Source organism: Dermacentor albipictus, chromosome 7, assembly GCF_038994185.2.
Source record: "Dermacentor albipictus isolate Rhodes 1998 colony chromosome 7, USDA_Dalb.pri_finalv2, whole genome shotgun sequence".
NCBI classification, from domain to species: Eukaryota; Metazoa; Arthropoda; class Arachnida; order Ixodida; family Ixodidae; genus Dermacentor; species Dermacentor albipictus.
In genome coordinates, this window is record NC_091827.1 from 98,595,779 (window position 1) to 98,616,714 (window position 20,936).

The window sequence follows — 20,936 nt, forward strand, 5'->3', positions numbered from 1 at the left end:
TGGCACATTTGTTCATGTACCTTGGCCGATGTGGTCATTTTTGGCTGAACATTCCAGGAACGTAAACGTCGCCTTGATCTTGCCCTAAACTGTCTATAGAAAGCTGCACTGACGCTGAACTCCAAAAACTGTAGTTTTGGAGTACGTGAAACACTAGTTATGGAACACCTTGTGGACAAAAATCGCGTTGGACCAGATCTGCAGAAAGCCGCCGCTGTCAGCAGCATCAAGCATCCTCAATCTCTTCAGGGCCTACGAAATTTTCTGGGCCTGTACTCACACTTCCTGCGCTTTATTCCAAATTTTTCTGATAGGGTACACCCATGACTGACTTGATGCAAAAAGATGTGCCTTTGCACTAGACACCGGGTTGTGGCTATGCATTTGTGCAGCTAAAGTTCGTGCTGACAACATGGCCGGTGCTGACCCACCTTGGTCCTTCTGCGCCTACAGAAATTCATATCGATGCCAACGGAATCAGCGTTGGTGCACTGCTCATCCAGCGCCATGACAATGCTGAACACGTAGTTGCTAATACAAGCCGTTTATTGAGCAACGCTTGAGAATGCAACTACACAGTGCCAGTACAGGATCGCCTGGCAGTCGTTTTCGCTGTTGACAAGTTTCGCCCCTACGCCTAAGGCCGTCGTTTCTCGTTAATCACCGACCATCATTCTCTTTGTTGGTTGGTGGGCCTACGTGACCCCTCTGGCCGACTTGCGCAAGGTACTTGAGAGTTTTATTTGTACTACGCTACGAAAGCGATAACCGCTACGCAGATGCTGACAGCCTATCGCGCTAACCTCTCGCTAAACTGAGTGCGACGCTGAAAATTCGATCAGTATATGGACGGTATCGAAGATCATTTCCCTGATCTTGCGACATTCCGGGAAGCAGAACATTGCGACGGTGGCTTAGATAATCTGTTCGCCTCTGCCAATGAGCATGAACAATGAACACCTTACCTATTTACGTCGACTCCAAGCACGAAACCTTTTATCACTTGGGCTTACAACATCGCGAAGGTCGAGACCACCGGTTAGCCTCAATTTTATTTTCTTTATACTAGCGCTCCTCACAGCTGTCTCGACGCGATTTTTCCTTTTACGCTAGACGTGGAAATTTCGGTTGAAGAGACATAGTGACGAGCGGAAAAAGCCCGTCACATCACAGCTTCAAAGATCCGTTACGACGTTTGCCATCAGTACGTGTCTTATATTAAAGGTGACATTGTGTGGTAGTGGACACCGGTGCACAAACGTGGTCTGCCGGAAGTTCTTCGCCCGATACTCCGGTCCATTCGACATTTTCGACCATCTCAGTGACGTTACGTATTTAATCTCCCGCGTCAAAAGCAATGGTCGCCGCTTTAGAAAGACACAGTTGGCGCATATCGCCCTCAAACAATGCCGATTGACTGTAGACATCGTCTGCGAACGGGAAAGTGAAACGTGCGAGCGGAATTTGGATGAAGAGGAGAACGAAGCAGTCCGGGTGGCGTGCGGCACTGTGAACTGCTTTTGCTAAGTGGCCCCTTTGAACACTTCATTTCGTTAATAAATGCGATCCATCGTCACACTATTATTTGCAATTATAAACCCTTCAATCGTAATACAAACAAATTTTATAATGATTCTTTCATACATATAAAATGTTTCACTCTCCTCCTCATTTATACAAAAAGAACGTGGAACAAAAGCTTACAGAAATTCTTACTGCATTAGAAATTGAAATTATGCTGACTGCGATTGGGTTTTAGCAACGCTTAACTAGTGATAGGCCTCACGATTTAGATTTATTAGCGCAAAATACTTGGAGTACTGTCTCTGGCAACAGCTACTAAGCTAAAACGCTCGCTTCATAGCTGCGTATTTTGCCATGTGACAGTGCACACGATGCAGCCAATATGCAAGACATTGAGTCGGGCCTCACTCCTGGGTGTTACGATCCTGGTCCTGGGTTCGTGTTTAGTACTTGGCTGTCAAACCGAGGTTCGCTTTCTTGCTCTTACGGAGCGCCAAAAACTTGGTATCTGCATTACGGTATACCGCAGCTTCGTATTAGGCTGAGTGAGCGGGGCCACGCCCTCGTCCTTCTCTATCGCCGAGAGTTTCTTGTTGCAGAGGAGATGAGGTCGGGGGTGGAGGGCAACTAATTGGCTTATTTGACATAATGACAACTCACTAATGGCTCCATAGATATGGGGACACATTTAATGTGCTGCCAATTTGACTGTTACAGTCATTTAGATGTTTCGCATGCACTTCAGTAGGAAGACTAAGAGCTAACGCTTTAATTTAGTGCCGTGACCTTACTTCTTGACGGCCTTGATGTGGTTTTGCACCATGTCCTCATGTTGGCTTTTGCGGACGATATTTTTCAGGCATGCGCTATATGCAAAGCACGAAGGCAGCTGCAAGGACACAAGGAGGTCAAAGAGCCAGCCCAGCGCGACTCCATGTGATGTAAAGTAGCACACTCCAAAGAATCAAATTACACTGCCATGCAATTTGGGCGAGAAAACAAGGTGGGTATATTGGGTGCACCATTTGATTAAACGTCACCAAAACATTCAAAACACAGTATGTCACACCAAGATGGAAGTTATCACATGCTCTAGGCAGTAATTTTGACATGATATATTTGTGATGTCTCTGATAGGAAAGTCAAGATCGAGTATGCTCTCTGGAGACAAGCACATAGGAGCAAGTGCCATTGAAAAGTTAGAAATGTTTTTAAAAACAAGCTGATTAGCATTGTGAGAAGTGACTATTTTTTATCTTGCCTCTAAACAGATATATCAATGTGATAAAAAATAGTGGTAAAATGAATCGCATATTTGCTTTGTGACATAATGCATACTTGCAATGAGCACGGTGCCTGTGTTCGCTATAAATAGCAACAGCTCATGCTTGGTTAGGTGCTAAGATAATTTAACAGCACGCGAATGCAAGGGTGCAAATACAAACCACTGTCATTCTGTATTTTATACACTGATATGGAGCAGGCAGATTTTCATGTATTCTCTTTTATCTATTTTTTACACCTAATTTTATAACTATGGCTTCCTCTTAGGTTCCAGAAAGGGGAAGCATTGGGGGCAGAGTATCCCATGTGTCTCCCATGAGTATCCCTGCCGGTACTTATGCTTATGTCGCCTTTGATGCATCATATTCATCACATCTTATGTTTAGTTCACATCTGAAGCCACTCTATACTTTAGTTAGGTTGCATATTCAACAAGCCACAATAATTGATCGTGTAATTATGCAAGCTTCTCCTCAGAAGTAAAGCATTATTATCGTAATGGGAATGAAAAGCTACCACATATTACAAGAAATTTGATGCGCAAAATATTATTGCCAATGCTCCTTGCAGTTTTATACTCATTTCGGAAATTTGATTTCACACTAGATAATACAGTAAATTTAATTTTATTTATATGGGAGAAAGTGTACCGGATCAATCTCGACAGTGCCAGCAAGCTTCTTTTGTGAGGAGGCCAACCGAATAGGAAATATGATATGCCTCCATACAACTTTGGGGCAGGCCTGATATTGCTGCAGAACCACGACAAGACACAATTAGAAATAATGGAGTCCAGCCAATGCATTAATAACTTTATGTGAAACACAAGCAAAGCTAGCTAGACGTGCGGCCTCACGTGAGAATATACGATAGATTTCTTAATGCACCATACTCTAAGCCGGGAGCATCCATACGCTGTGCAGGACGTTATCAAATGAGCTTCTGTCTTAGAATATGGCTCACAAAGTTTCTTGCACAATTTATCTACAGTACCAGCGCCATGCTTAGCAGCTCATCTGGAAATCTCTGCCATATAAGTGCATGCGTTTTGTGCCAGAAATGCGTTTGCTGGCCAGTAATGTGGCGCATATTTATCTTCCATCGTAGTGTCAACACTTTGTGAGTTTGCACACGTTTGTTATATGTTTAACTTTCCATGGTACATGTTATTTTCGAGAAAGTGGACCCAATTGCAATTAAAGGATATTTATACACTGTAATACTGACGAAACTTTAGATAATATACGTATGTTTTATCACAAGATGTGTCGTAAAGTTCATAGGCATCATTGTAATCTGATTTGATGTGTTTGTCAGTATGTTTGTCAAAGTATTGTTCAGTTTGTTTTGTGACTGATCAGGGAAGATTTTGGACATTTTAAGAGAGAAAAATGTTTCATTTAAGTTACTAGGCGACTGCTGATTCCATCCAATTGACCAAACATAATCGCAGGAGATGCTTATGAACGAATCAAATATTCCCCGCATGTAAGTATTGTGAATGCCTTCTCACGCGACCATGGCTCTACATAGTGCTTTCACACTATTCGGAAGAGTACTAGCACTTTGTTTGGGAGAGTAGAAACAATCGGCTTGGAGGAGTAGAAGTACTTGGTTTTGAGGAGTAGAAGCATTCGGTCTCAGGGAGTATATGGGACAAGCAAGAGAGTACCCGGAACTCTCTTTGGTTTTAGAGTGTACACGTAGCAGCCAGGTAGGTCATGGCTCAAACCAACTGGAACAGGTACATGTGCAGTTGGGTAGAATTCCGCACAAATGTGACCTGACGGGAAGAAGAATTCTGCACGAACTTGTCCCAGCGTCGGGTGGTGTTCCGCAGGAACACGTCATGGCGTTGGTTAATACTCCGCAGTTAAACGTTGGATTGGTGATGGCTTGCTGCGACTGAGATTCGTTGGGACAGACAAAAAACAGGTGTTCAAGTGTCTTTCTTCTGAAGGCTGTCGGTCGTGCATATGACGTTCTCGCGACCAGGATGGTGAAGGTTCAAGAATGCGCTCGCCAAACGCACACTCGTAACTAGCGCCTACGCCTTTAAATTTCGCTTGCTCATATTTAACCATTCGACGCACAGTCGAGGGGATGGCATTGCAGGCGGCCAAGTCCATGCTTGCAAATGTGGCGACGTATTCAAAGGCACCAGAACTTGGGGTAGATATATATAGTCTTCGGAGCCTTGAACGCGCAACGTTGGAGCCGTAGTTCGAAAAGGCTGTTCAGGTTTTGTTATTAGAAAACGTCGGCGATGCCTTTAAACAAATATCCTTCTTTGCCTTTGTTCCGTAATTCACAATTACGCAAAGCTTCCCTCAATATTGCATGAATATGCGTTGCACTCGTTTCGCCAGGTAACTGGTCTCTGCGCAAGAACGTATGTGTCCGTTTTCTAATAGGAATTCGTATCCAAAGCGGGCTTTCAAATTACTGGACACAGTTTTCTCAACTGGGCAGCATGCCTTCGTGATTCTAAAGCCAACCTATCCCGCTTTTGCATTCCGGTACCACAACGCGCAGGTACTTCAGCCACGCGAGTGCGCATCTACATTGTTTTGGTAGAAATAGAACTGCTTACACGAATCAGTTTTTCGCCATTTCTTTCAGTTTCTTTTTATAAACAAAGCACATTCTCGGTTATTAGCTCTGTCATTCTCTTTCTTACGCTGGTGCTATATTGTTGCGTACGGCCCAGGTATTGCCATCATCGTCGTCATCGCACTTATCTTTAGAAGTTGTGCACCTCCCACAAATTACACAGCTGCATTTTATGCTGGTACAGTGAATGCGAGAGTGTTCCTGGAGCTAGCTGCCGACATGGGTATTGTGCTCACATATCTAATCTAACTATGGCAGAGAGCATACGTTGCTCTTGACTACTACAAGAGCGCTTGTCATCCTTGGTTTTGCCAGATTTGTAGTGATCCAATCAAGGGCTAATTAGTTACAGAGCTCCATATTAGAGCTCAAGAAAATGTCTCGTGATGATGTGGGATTGCGTCTCTTAGCCTTTGTGGTGTGGATTTGAAAACTTGTTTGTTAGAAGTCGCGTGCGAAAAAAAGAATATACATTTGCTACCATGAATCATAGCACTGAAAACTGCTGTTGTCTTGTTTGTTCCATTATTTATGGAATATAGTAGGTTTCCTTCATAGGATATGTATTTCTTGTCCATGTGGATGTCAAATAAGATTGTTTTGAAATTCAGAACATTTACGTGTATATTTATCGTGTTTCTTTGTAAATCACATGCCACAACGTTTTCATTAGTTTCCTCGATTCTAAGATAAGTTGATTGCCTGGAAACACCGGAAGCATATATCACCGTGATAATGGTCTGAAGGCCCGTTATTTTGCACTATGGGTGCAAACATACTTTGTATATAGAGAACTAGAGTGGTAACCGCCTTTCACTTTGACATTCGTTAACACAGACGTAACATTTCGGCCGGCATTACAAGTAAATTGGGAAACTGAAAGTGATGCGTTTACAATATTTCTTGTTACTTACTTGCAGTAGAAAATTTTAGCAAAAGTTTGGGAGTACACAATAAACAATTCCAAAAGTCAGGTGTTCACATACACATCGCAAGACAGGAATAAATGGCATAGCCGTAGAAAGTTACTTCTTCTACACTTGTGTTTCGTAGAATATTTTTACTCTTAACTCCACTGCAAAACGTCAGTACTCAAACAGCCACGTTATTTTGTGAGGTTTTATAAAACCGCATTTGAGACGGTCTGCTTATCATTGCCTATAATCTATAGGTGGAAAGTAGGCAATCAAATAAAAGGCATATCACGTTAGGCGATTTCTTACCTTCGAATGTTCTGTTGAACACAAAACAGTGCTCTATGTGATTCCAAAAAACTAGGGTGTGATCAATGCCGCAACCTCCTAAAGAAAACCATTAGAGTGTTAGTGAGCATGATAGGACATAAAGTCGATGTTAAGTCACATTTTTTTCATTCATCATTTCATTTATTCATTGTACTTCTGAATTTCCATCAGAAATACCTGGAAGGAACATGACCAAAGAGCTTTTACAGCAGCTTTACGGTCTCCATGTACCAAGACAGAGGCACGCAGAACTGATAACATAGTCCAGAGCGACATGATGAGGACGACGATGAACTTTTATAGGCAGCACTCTGTGTGTGCCAAATCCTTCTTAGCTCTCGCCCCGTTAGTCTACATTGTTTTATCGCGAATCCCAACCAACTAGCCCACCAATGTGTTCTAGCAAGGACACAGTCCTGAAAGGATTTACCTTATGGACGTAAATTAACAAACCCTAATACACATTAGGAAAGTAAACACAGCAATAGGATTATGATTATTGTGAAGCAAGATATGTCTACGTCTGATTCTGTCGAGTTGTTTTATAGTCGACTAGTTCGATTTTCAGTACAGTTGCTGCCACAGCCTTTGTTAGAGGAGAAAACCCACTAATTGGTCTTCTAGTGTAAGCCTACTAGCCAATGTACCCAAGGATGCAACTTTCCACAGTCTGTATCACGCATACAACATTTTACGATTGACAGTGGTGTGTAGCTTCAAATTGAAAGTTTGATAGAAAATTATATATACTTTAGTAACCCTAAATGTCTGCCATGTTGGTTCACAAGGAATGTCCCTCAAAAGCATTGCTTTCTAAACGTTCTTTGTAATTATTATGTCCTGCCTCACACAAAAAGTATAGCTTACATGGGATAAAATAAGGGATGTATGCCAAACGCTTCAGCTTTGTAGGGAATAACTGACTCTACTTGCAATCCAGGCCATACATGACATCATTGATGCAGCCTGATTATTACCAGGCATCACACAAGTATACAAACACAACAATGCCTTGATTGACATGAAACATATAAAGGGAGTCAGAAAAGCTACAACTATTTGCGAAAGGCTACATAAGCTTCACAAAAACTTATGTTTTCATGTTCACGTACATTGCGTGCAAGGACTCAGCTGTGACCCTTTCAACGCAGTGACAAATAGAAGAGCAAACAACACGAGGGAAGCGCACCCGCCAACAGGTGTTGTGCCACACTTGTTTGTCCCTTGCTTACCCCAAATGAGTTTTCTCAGACGCGAAAGACGTGATCTAATTGCCCCGTGTACCCGCCAACTCACAAGTGTGCGGAAATTTTGCCTTGTGAAAGATATAAGTTGCGATAGTGCCTACCTCGGCCGTCACCTGCAATTGGAATGGCTTCGTCAATGACAACAACGCCGGCTCAAGCCATACAGCCCTGGCACTAAATACGGATGTGTATTAACTGCTGTTGACTTGCCCAGTTACAAGGCATATCAAGGCCAAGCTCGGATAAGGCCCAAGCTCGGATAGTCTGGCCTCCGCAGCTACCGACCTACTGACTACAGCAAATAAATTTGGGTCTAATAACATAGCCTTGGTGGATTTCTTGCATGATGCTCGACTGCATTCGCACAGAAAATTTTTTTCTTGTTTCTCACTATATCACCGTACTGCTCTTCCCTCAGCAAAACTGCCTTCCGATAGATAAAACGACAGCTATTTATGCGGAATTTGATAGAAGGCGTTTAACTTGGGAATTATATAAAGAATTTCGATTGAGCACGACATGTGTTATTGTAGTGCCTGATATTAACTCAATAAATTTTTATCTACACGGAGGGAAACATTGTTACTGACCTGTCCTTTAAATAGCTGAAAGAGAACCGCCTTTTTCTAGCAAGCGTAGTTTTTTGTATACTGGGGAGAATTGTTTATTGACTGCGGAGAGTATCGACACTGTGCATATAAAAAGTTTAGGGAGAGGTGCTCTGCTGGCTACACGATAAGATTGGGCTTTCGCGGGCGGAGTATTATGGCATGATAGGTTACGTCAACACTTAGAATGGAAGATAAACAGCAACTGAAATGTAGAATATTGAAAGCTTAACAGCTAACTATAAAGCGGACGTATGCGTGAACACTTATTGAAAAGCAATCTTACGGATCCCCTAATATTCCTTGCCGATTACGCCCCACGTTTCCAGCTGATGGTCCGAAAAGAACGGTGCATGTATAATGGCCTGAAATTTGTCAATCCGTCTTCCGCTCCACACGCGCTCCGCCTGCGTGCAGGCCGGTACGGGCGGCATCATGGCAGACTGGGTCGCAAAATTTAGTGTACGCTGAATCCGCTCGAGTGGAGCGCGCATGCACTCCCATTGGAGGACACCGTCTGTTGGCAGATGGAAGCCATTCGGCGAAGGGAAGGTGTTCGAGACTGGCAACAGAATATGCCACCAGCATATTTTTATCGATGTGAGTTTAATTTTCAGCATCTCAGTGAAAACACAGCTCTTAGGCTGTCACATTCTGTACTGCCGCAGCATGTATTGCATTTGTGTGGCCACACACGTTCGAAACACAGCACAATCATTTTACCTGTGCCACATTTGAAATATGCATTGTAATCAGAGCCTAACATGTGACCAATTCTCGGATGATCTTTTACAATAGGCGGTTAATTGGCTGGTTTAGGCAAACCTCCCGAATCATCCAACGTAGTGCTTACGCGAAAGTGAAAGTATCGCCGAAAGTGATCCTTCTCAAAAGTCCCACATATGGCAATCGATACTCATTTTTGCTCAGCACGATGGTAGCGCTTACTAATGCGCACATGCTAATGTGTTAAAAACACAGCTGCGTAGGTTGACAAGCCATCCCTCTTAATAGCTGAAGACACGCGGGAAGCTTCGAGTATGGGTTACTTATTTACTTGCATTTGAAAGTGAAGGGTTTTTTTTTTACTTTACCGTCTTTAGGAGTGTGCTCAAAATGCTTTGCTCAAAATCGTCGAAGAATATAAGCAGCCAGAAAGGGTGGCAATGGTAGAACGACAGCGTGATAACAATTGAACGACCACGACGTCATGACAACGACTCTGTGACAACGACGCAATGACCATAATGGAGTGATAACGAAGCACTGATGACAATAGAATGACGACAACAGCATGACAACAACGATGTACTAGGATTGGAGCTACCATCCACGACACGTGCCTAACTGGCGCTGCAGCTCGATTCGATTAGTACTATATCACTTGCTTGCGTGGACTATGTCTGATACAAACCAATAGTTTAAGATTGTAACCTGGAGTGAGCAGGCATGACAATGATACGACGACGATACTGTGATGGTGGCATGAATTTGAGTGCGACCAGCATACTCGACAAGAGCTTCTCGGCAAGACAGCAGCCAGTAGCCGCAGCAGCAGCGGTGAAGTTGCATAAGAGGCAAAGAAAGTAGGCTCCAAACTCATTGCTTCGCCGCTGAAGCGCATTGTTTATCTGTCGAAGACGACAGACGTCCTAATAAATATGATAAGGTGGTGATAATACACATAAAACTCTGAACACTAAAGTTATTCATTGTGGCTGCAAGTTATCTCTGTGGGCTTGCATTTCTTGTTTTTTTTTCGTGACCACCACTTCTAATGATCTTATATCAAATAAAAACGTTAGGGTAATTTTCCTAGTTTTATTCTGCCTGCTGGCCAACCTCCCTTGTTATCCGGCTGCCCGCCTACCGGCCAGCTTGCCTGAACACGCCTAACCTATTTGGCGGGAAGCTGCGTGACTCGGCTATCTATAGTCTAATTGGTGGATCATCAGGCTGCTACGCTTAGGGAAACGGGTTCGGAACCAACCATCATACCAATTGGGTTCACTACATAAGGGATACTGGGTATGTAGTACTCTTTAATGGAGCTTTTTCACTCTAACCTGAGTCACTGGGTGCATGGAGCTTCCATAGGTAGGCCAACGCACCGATGTCTCGACTCACTTGGCCTCATATACTCAGGCCGGCACCCGAAACTCGTCAAAGTGAGCCCAACTCAGTGAATTTTTTATGACCTTCAGTCCGAGTGACGCCAACTGTGTAGTATGCTGGTGAGTATGAGTTCGAAGGGGTCCGACTGAATAGAAATTGGACAAAACTGAGGTCGAGTGAGGCGTCAGCAAAAAAGTATTTTATAAGGAATGCTGAATGGCTTCTGTTTATTTCGCTCACTTGAACAACCGCTAAAGTTGCAGCGACAGCATCACCGCAAAGCGATGTCCATCGACCATATTCTTAAAAAAATGATCGACAATGGTAATACAGGGCCTTCGTTTGCATTGTCGTTCCGGCTTAGTGCCGCGATTCAAACCACCACCTACCGAGCGCGTGTCACCAGTTTTACACATGTCCTGATACCAGCTCCGGCAACGCAATTTGACGCCGCCAAGCACAGACCCATGCCGACACACTTCGTGCTACTAAGAGCCTTCGAAGGAAACTTTTCAGGGTTAGTGAGGAATGACGCTTCGCAGTTGAGGAAAAATTTTAGATTTGATCTACTAGCCTCTTCGGTAGCTTAGATATGAGAGCGACTGCCCCTTTAAGGTTTAGGTCACAGTTTGGAAACTTGCAGCAGGACGAAGTTTTGAGCAGTGAAGAAGCCTTGGTTCTGAGAAACTCGTTTCTTTTGTAGAACTGTGCTACGTTTTCGTGAATGCCAAGTTATGTTGTTTATAAGCTTTCTCTAAACTTAAGCACTTCCGAAGAAACTATTTGACTTTGACTTTATTGAAATTTAGACAATATACAGTTGTCCGGGTGAAGAGGGCTAAAGGTGACACATGTGGTCACCTGACTAGGCCCTAGATACCCTGAATTCACGCAGGCACAGTTTCGACATGGTAAGTTACGAAGTACATTTTTTTTACAGGATGACTATAACAATTCACATACAGCAATATACATACGCTGTACATTCAAATCAATCCAATTAAGAATGTATAACTACAAACATCTTCACTTGACCAAAAAAACACAAAGCAAGGAATCCTAACTGGATCTCCTATGCGACAATACAAAAAATGTTCACATGACAAATATGTTCACTCGACAAAAAAAAAACGAAAGGAAAAAAATTATAACCGGTTTATTCACGATTTCAGGAAAATCTCTTTGCCTGGTTTCGGAAGGTAAGCAAAGAGGAACAGTTTTCCATCAAAGTCAATCACAGCAGGATAAAGGTTTAACAGATTAGGAATTTGCCAATTTAACAGTTGTGTCCCGTAATTCGTCCTGCATTTAAACTTCATGAAGTGGGTTCTCCTAAACTCATAAGGGGATTCATGTTTGCTATACATCAAAGAGAAGAGTTGTGGATCAATTTTGAAATCTGAATATGCAAGCTCTGATAATCGCAGTTCATATAGTGATTCAATGTCCAGGATGCGATTCCGCGAAAGATATGCAGATGTTGATTCACGTTGTGGTAAATTTTCAATAAAGCGCATACTTTTTTTCTGTAAATGATGGAGTCTTCCCATGTTAGACCTAGTAGTGGTGCCCCAAACAAGCAGGCAGTAATGCAGTCGCGAATAAACAGAATTGAAATACAGTTGACGTCGTATATAACGAGGCAACAATAAGCGAAACTTATTGAGCATACCAATACAATGTGCAATATTGCGCTTTGTATTGTGAATATGGCAAGACTAACGAAGGTTTTCATGAGACTGAACACCTAAAAATTTAATTTGTGTTACCTTCTGGAAAGAAGACGATGTTTTCGAACGCACATGTGCGAGCGCGTCGGCTCCCGTTTCTACAAACCTTTTGGACCAGATTTCTTGCCTCAACCCACAGGAATTGTGCATAAATCGACGCAGTTTACTCCACGGAACAGGCGGCTACCGAAATCTTACCTGTGGGTGGATTTTTCGGACTTTTCCGAGACTTTTCCACCGCCCGCCACGTTGGCGCGCAGCTACGCCTAACGAGCCAAACCATACGGGGCGGTCGGGCAGGCGTCGAGCCTAGGCCCAACGCGTCGTCGAGCTAGAAAATGGCCTCGAACCCCAATACCTCGGTTGTAGAAGGCATGGAAATCAATCCGGAGGAAGCGGAGTGCTCAGGCTGGATCGAAGTCGTGAGCAAGAAGAAGAAACTTGCCGAGCGGTGTGATCCTAACGCACCCACGTCAGCGAAAGGAAGCGGTAATGGCGGCGCCCGCAATGCCGCACCGCAGAAGGTATTGAGACGAGTTGTGGAAGCTTCCAGAATCGCAAACCTTCCTAGGAATCACTTTAAGACCGTTGTAAGGCCTCGTGGAGGGCTGGATGTTAAGAAGATGGACCTTATTATTTTCAAGCGTGCGCTCGCCAAGGCGGCTTCTCTAACAGCGGAGCAGGTGTTCGACGACACGTTGTGCCCGAACCCCTTCCAGAACATTCTCGTGGTTGCCACGCCGTTCGAGGCGAACGCGCGCGCCTACGCCAAGGTTCAGCAGATTTGTATGGCAAGTGTCGTCATAGAAGTGGCGGCCTACGTGGCTGCGTCGGACGACACATGTAAAGGAGTGATCCGCGGAATCAACGTGGACATCAGTGACGCAGAACTGACGGAGATGATCGTCAACCGGAGAAACCCCGGCGCTCTGGGGGTTCGAAGAATCAAGAAGACAACAACAGTGATCGTGTTGTTCGACGGACACAAGGTCCCCCTAAACGTCGTATGTGATGGTGTTCGCTACCTTTGTTCCTTGTATCGAAGACAAGTAGACGTTTGTTATGCGTGTGGAGAACTGGGCCACAGGTCCGACGTTTGCCCGAAGGGCGAAGACCAGAAAAAATGCCGCGGATGTGGCATGCTCACACCATCAGAGGATCAATAATGTGATCCCAAGTGCGCCATCTGTGGTGGGGCACACCAAACGGCAGACCGCAAGTGCAAACAGCGCTTCCAGGTGCCATACATCGTGCGCCAAAGACGGCGGCGCCGCAGGCGCGCACAGCATGCGCAGCGGGCGGCAGGACCACGTGGCTTCGACACAGCTAGCGGCGGAGAAGCAATGGCGGGAGAGAAACCCTTCTACTCCCCCCACCGCAACATATCGGCATCGAGAGGACGCTCCCGCTCCCGATCCAGAGGGCGATCCAGCAGATCGCGCTCTCGCTCCAGAGGGCGCGACAAAAGCAGCAGGCGCTCCCTTTCGATAGGACGATCGGGTTCCAGGGTCCGAATCCAGGAACCAATGTCCTGGGCAGACAAGGCCAGGATGAGCATCTCAAGTGGCAAAAAGGTAACACAGGGCATCTCGCCGGAGCATAAAAGAGAGCAATCTCAGATTTTAATGCTTAAGAAGGAAAATGCAGAGCTAAAAGAGGCACTACGAACGCTGAGGGCTGAGTTCGAGCTCTTCCGTAACTCGCGTGAACCCCGCGAAGTAGCCTTACCCATCCCAGTTCAAGCAGAAGGGTCGAATAAGCGCAAAGCTATTTCCCTCCCGCGACCACGGAAAGAGAGCCAATGCAAACTGACGGGTCCCCCGCTCAGGACCCTAAGCCAGAACCAAACATACTCGCGTCTTTGAAGGTAATTGAGGAATCGCTCATGCAGATGAGAGAGGCCTTAGCTATTCAATCTAGCACTGTCGAGCATATGGACAGTAACATCTCCCACCTAACACGTAGAGTTGGCATCCTCGAGTCTAAAATGAAAATGATAGACGCTAGCAAAATCAAAAGCATCTCCACTGGCACCACTGCAAAAGCTAAGAAAGTACAGCAGGATCCCGATAACACGAGTCCCCTGCAGGCTCTGCTAGCTCAATAGAAATCAAAATGGCGGGACAAATCGGAAACCTAATTATCTGGCAGTGGAATTGCGCCAGCTTCTTAAGGCGCAAGGCTGCTCTATTGCAGCTCATGAAAGCACAAGCGATAATGCCGCACGTCCTGCTCTTGCAAGAAACACTTAGTGAGAAGGTAAATTTATCGGTCTACAGTTCGGTTAGTCAAAAAGGAGAAAATGGCAGAGGTATCGCCACATTCGTCAGGAAAGACACCTCTTTTCAGGAGCACGAAGTCAAAATTTGTAACTCTGATAAGAAATCCGGTCTCGAGGCACAGTTAATTGAAATCATCCCCCACGGAAAAATTCGACGAAACATTTTCATTCTCAACCTGTACAGCTCTCCTTCCGCTCATAAGCATAATCTCCGCTCACTACTAAATAGGGTCGCAACCACTGCGAAATCGCAGCCCTTAATAGTCGCAGGAGATTTCAGCGCTCCCCACCCGGCTTGAGGTTATGTAACACGAACAAAGAAAGGGGCCAACCTAGTTGCAGCGAGTACAGACCTAAACCTGACACTGGTCTCGGACCCACGTTTCCCCACGAGGCTGGGAAACTCGGTCGCCAGAGACACGACCCCTGATCTCAGCTTCACTAGAAATGCTGTGGCCACGTGGTCCAACTTACAGGAGAACTTGGGGAGCGATCACTACATAATAGAACTCAGGATGGAAATAATAGCAGCTCCTCCCAAAACCTATAAATACACAGACTGGGACCTCTTTAGGAAAATAAGAGGTGAAAATGAGGCAGTATACGACACGTTCAGTGAACTGCTTCTACAGATACAAATGGATGTCGAGAAGGCCACCAAGGAAATAGTTACGGATTTTGATGCCCCAGGGATGGACGCAAGGTTAGCGCATCTCCTGGAAGCCAAGCGCTCTCTCCTCGAAAGATGGAAGACACAAAGACTCAATCGCAGGCTACGGCAAAAGATCGCGGAGCTGAATAAACTCATTGAGGGGCATTGATCAGAACTTAATAAACAGCAATGGAGAGACGCCTGCTCGGCAGCGGATGGAAAAATGCGCAAAGGAGGCAAATGGACCCTCTTCAAACATCTCTTAGACGATGGACAATCCAAATGTAATCAGAGACTACTCATAGACCGATTAATTACTAAGGAAAAAATGGAAGGCATCTCAGAGGCCTCCATATTTCGGAAATTAGCGAACAAATACCTTCCCATTGGCCAAAGCCCAGGTTCTCCCCTCCCTCAGCATGAGGGCGCGCCTGACCCAGAGCTGGACGTCCCCTTCTCGGAAGCTGAGATCAGGGAAGTGCTGCACAATTTAAACGGAAGGTCTGCCCCAGGCCCCGACGGAGTTACAAACCGGCTCTTAAGAAATTTGGACGACAAAGCAATTCAAGCTTTAGTGAAGGAGATAAATGAGGTATGGGAGGAAGGCGTTGTACCGGAGAGTTGGAAGAAGGCCACAGTGGTCTTAATCCCCAAGCCAGGTAAATCACCCAGCTTGGAGAACCTCCGTCCTATCTCCCTTACTTCTTGCATTAGCAAAGTAGCGGAACATGCAGTGCATAACAGGATATCGAGACATATTGAGCGCAACGAACTATTCCCGTACAATATGGTTGGTTTCAGGCCCTTGCTTTCAACGCAGGATGTCATGCTCCTGCTCAAAACACAGATAATCGACTCTCAAAGCAAAGATGTAAAAGGCGTCCTCGCACTGGATCTATCCAAGGCATTCGATACAATTGCACATGACTATATTCTTCAGGAGATATCGGCCTTGAACTTAGGAGTTAAATTCTTCTCCTTCGTTGCATCCTTCCTCGAGAGCAGGACGGCGGCCATAAAGTTGAGGCAATCAGTCTCGGAATACTTCACACTCGGAAACAGGGGTACTCCCCAAGGGGCAGTTACTCACCCCTTCTGTTTAATATAGCAATGCGCAAGTTGTCGGAAAGCCTTGCAGCAATTCCTTACGTAGGTCATGCATTATATGCTGACGATATTACAATCTGGTGTCCTGGAGGATCGGAGGCTACGGTCGAACAAGCTCTACAGGAGGCTTTGGATGTTACAGTCTTTCTTGAAAGGTACGGGACTGGCACTCTCGCCTGGAAAGTCGGAACTCCTGCTGTACAGACAGGCTAGACGAGGTGCTAGGGGACTCACCCCACTCGATCAGGTGCCAATTAGCGTTCGTAACAGAGATGGGCACACCATCCCGAGAGTAGACTCTATCAAAATACTAGGGCTTTCAATAAACTCAAAGGGATACAACGCTAAGACTATAGCCCAACTCACCACGAAAACTGAAAACATTATTAGATTAAACATGAGAGTGTCCAACAAGAAAGGTGGCATAGGCGAGGATATACTCCTTAGGGCTCACCATGCTTTCCTCATCAGCCATGTCATTTACATAGTCGCAGCCCTCAATTGGACGAAAACAGAAATGGATAAATTAGACACGCTTATGCGCAAAAGTATCAAAAAGGTGATCGGCGTGCCAATCACGGCTAGCACAGAGAAACTCATGACATTGGGAGTACACAACACAACTTCGGAATTAATAGAAGCACAAAGATCAGCACAAATTATTAGATTATCAAACTCCAAAGCAGGCCGAAGACTTCTGGATGCGGCAGGCCTCCGTCCTAGCTTCAATCAGGAAAATATCACGCAACTTGATGTTCAGACAAGGAACTCCTTTATTGTAGACCCTTTTCCAAGAAATGTCCACCCCCAACACAATAAAGGTCGAAGGTTAGCGAGGGCTAGAACTTTCTTAAAGAACATATCCGGAACGGATACCTTTGTTGACGCGGCGTGACACGCCAGTGCCAACAAGTTCTCCGTAGCCATAGTCAATGACAGGGGAGAACTCCTCTCGGCAGCCTCGCTGAAAACCTCCTCGGTCGATGTGGCGGAACAGGCTGCCATAGCTCTCGGATTACTGGACTCAAAACACACTACGGTGTACACGGACTCCCGAGCAGCCGTTAGAGCGTTCGCATCGGGATTGGTAGCCAAAGAAGCAGCCAGGATTCTAAATGGCAAACACCCCTCTGACGTTGTTCACCACATAGTCTGGTTCCCAGCTCACATGGGAACCAGACTATGCCGGGTCACCTGAACCCCAATGAGATAGCCCACGACCGTGCGCGAGGTTTCGTATGCCGCGACGGGATGGTGTCTCGCGTGAGTTCGGGAGAGCTCGTCCACAGTGATCCACTGGTTACCTTTCATGAAATCACCTCTCATTACAGAGGGAATAGGCAGAGTTTTCCTTTCCCCCATCATAAGCTTAACAGGCCACAAGCTAGCACGCTTCGCATGCTCCAGACGGGGTCCTACCCCTCTAGGGGCTTTTTGAACAAGCTCCACCCGGACATCGATCCACTCTGCCCAGATTGCGGCACTGAATTTAGCTCATTAAATCACATGCTCTGGCAGTGCCCTGTGTTACAGGATTTTAATACAGAAGAAGACTGGACGAAGGCCATCACAGACCCGAGACAAGATGTCCAGCTCCTGGCTGTCCAGAGGGCCCGTAAACGAGCGGAGAGGCATGGCCTCTCTGTTCCGACATGGGACTAGCCAGCGGCTGGGTAGGGACCTGCAGGCCCCCGCTTAGCTCCTCAGGACCCAAATAAAGTCGTTTGCCGCTGCTGCTGCTGCTGCTGCTGTGTTACCTTCTTTAGCGGTCGCGACTCCAATTACACATCATTATTAATATAAACAGGTCTGTTAGCAGGGGTAAAAAGAATGTACTTAGTTTTGTCACCATTTATTGAGAGTTCATTTCTAACAAGCCAGTCAGATAGATTCTTAAGCCATAAGTTTACACGTGGAATTAAGGAACCTAAATTGTCACCAGAAAAAAATACACTTGTGTCATTAGCGTAAACGATAATAGAAGGGGTTTGTGGGGTAGATCCCATGTCATTGATGCATAAAAGAAACACAGTAGGACCTAGGATTGACCCCTGAGGAACCCGAAATTTTAGGAGCTCAAAATTAAACGTGACATTATTAATAACAAGGTACTGGGAACGCCCGGAAAGGTAGTTCTGCAATAATTTAACTGAAGTGCCTCGTATTCCCTAATATGGTAGTTTGCAAAGAAGTATATTATGTTTAATAGAATGAAACGCTTCGCTAAAGTCTAGAAAAACACCTAATGTGTACAATTCATTTTGTATATTGGTAATGAGTTTATCCCTAATACTGAGCAATGCAGATTCAGTTGATTTCTTCCTCTGAAATCCGTACTGGCTAGGAGAGATTAACTTCTGTTTGCTAAGATAGGTAGTAATCCATGTATTAATCACTTTTTTTGCTATGTTGGAAAACAACAGTCGAACTGATATAGGTCTATAATGACTAATTATATATGCAGCACCGCGTTTAAACAAAACAGCAACTCTTGCCATCTTCATGTTTTCGGGAAAAATACCTGTTCTCAAGATTAGATTTGTTATATGACAAAGTAGATTAACTATTAGGTTGGCAATTGCTTTAATTGGTGCTACCTTAGTACCATCAAAACTGCAAGAACAGGTATTTTTGAAACCTAATATAATATCATTATTCTCTGCTGGAGTAGCTGGATATAAGAAAAGGTTGTGCTCAAGATTATACTCGATGTATTTTCCTATAATAATGGGCGTTCCTGCAGGAGAATCTCCAAATGCCAAAAAATGTCTGTTGAACTCATTGGCAAGAGCCTTACCACTCCGAACCATTCCTCTAATTGTAATTTGCGTAGGTATATTTTTCTTCTCATTTCTGTAGAAGATCTTTGACTGTGCGCCACGTTTTTGAGGGTCAAAGGAGATATCTCAAAATTTAGGAGCGTAGTATTGAATTCTAGATTTCTTTATGTGTGCATCTAATTGATTTCTAACATTTTCATACTCTTTCATAACTGTCAAGTCTTTAGATTTTGTAAACTTGGAGAAAAGCCTATTTAGTGCCTTGATTCGCCTGAGACGGCCACGTTTAATCCAAGGCTTCCTTCCTTTCTGTACTTTGTCATTGTTACAATTCGGAAAGTGCATTCTTACGACTGTGTTATTTTGTGAAAGAACTTGTCATGTAAAATATTAGGATCTTCATCACGCCTCAATTGGCTCCAGTCGACAGAGAAGACGATTTGACGAAAATATTCAATTTTGCTTGGGTTTATAACGCGGTAACTATTTGGTGGGTAAGTATGTTCGAATATTTGTTTAGTTGACTTTTCCATAAAGCAGAAGGTTGACAGGTGATCACTGATGTCACGCAGGAGTACTCCTGCCATGGTAGCACGAATATCACCGTTTGTTAGGCATAGATCAATAAGTGTTTCGCTGGAGCCTGTAATACCAGCAGGCGTTGTGATTATATTGGAAAAGCCGTCGGCCAACATCATATCAAGAAATTCATTGGCAGAATTTGGCTGTTGTAGTAGGTTAATATTAAAATCACCCATTATTACCACAGGTCTACTTTGTAAGGAGAGGTCACCCAATACTATTTTTAAGAAGTTGAAGAACTCTTGAAGAGACGCAGACGGTGTCCGATAAATTACGCAAAAGATGAATGCATTTGTCTGAATAAAAATTGATTCATAGGAGGGGCTCAAAACTGTGCACTGTGGAATTATTTCATAAGAAAAACTGTTTTGAATGTGCAAAGCTACACCACCCCCTTTTTATGGTTTTCCTAAACAGTGCTTTACGCTTATAACCAGGACAGCGAACAGCATCATTCGATTCAGTATACCAGGTTTCAGTGAAAGACAGCGCATCAAATTCATGGTTCTATGACGACAAAAAAATATCAATTACTTGTTCTTTGTTTCACTGACACTGAACATTTGCAATGCTCAGTGTCTGAGTGCTTCAATATTTTGCTGAACTCATACTTGCTCGGTGACCTGCTTGTCCTGGTAAGGCGCTGATCTAGCGCTCGAATCCAGGACACGGACATATTTTTTCTCAACTGCGATGTTTTCCTTCTGAGAAACCCACTGTGGTTTTCTGTGTAGCTTCGGGCTATATTTTTATTGATGGCAATCTCTCTACTAGGCTGAGGTGTCCTCAGCCTAGTAGGGCCCAGCTAGCGACAGTCAATGTTATGGCTGCCGAAAGCGCAAGCGCTCGTCCCTCTAAGAAAAGTGCGTTCCCGCTGCCACACGCATGCACGCATACACAAGCGCACAAATAAGAATTTCCACGTTTTGAAGAATCTCTAGCACATTTATTTTTGAAGCGAAATGTTTGCGGCACTGCCAAGATAGTATGTCCCAGATATTTGTTTAAAAAGACTCAGAAACACAGCACATACAGGTATTTCTTGAATGTTTGAAACTATCGTGCATGTCTTTTTCTAAATGTTTATTGTATGGTGTCCCCTGGATGGCTATAATTAATTTCGTGTGCACATTGTCCAACAATTGACGTATTCGTATGTTTGAAACTCT

The 20,936-nt window shown here is 44.5% G+C and overlaps 1 protein-coding gene across 4 annotated transcripts in view; it reads right to left on the reverse strand.

Annotated features, from left to right (window-relative positions):
* LOC135916861 (uncharacterized) overlaps window positions 1-20,936 on the reverse strand; it is a 116,922-nt gene that overhangs the window by 63,719 nt on the left and 32,267 nt on the right. For all 4 annotated transcript variants that reach the window (XM_070521387.1, XM_070521389.1, XM_070521388.1 and 1 more), the window contains one exon: window positions 6,645-6,722. In XM_070521387.1, coding sequence (XP_070377488.1) covers window positions 6,645-6,722 — 78 coding nt within the window. The remainder of the gene's footprint in view (window positions 1-6,644; window positions 6,723-20,936) is intronic.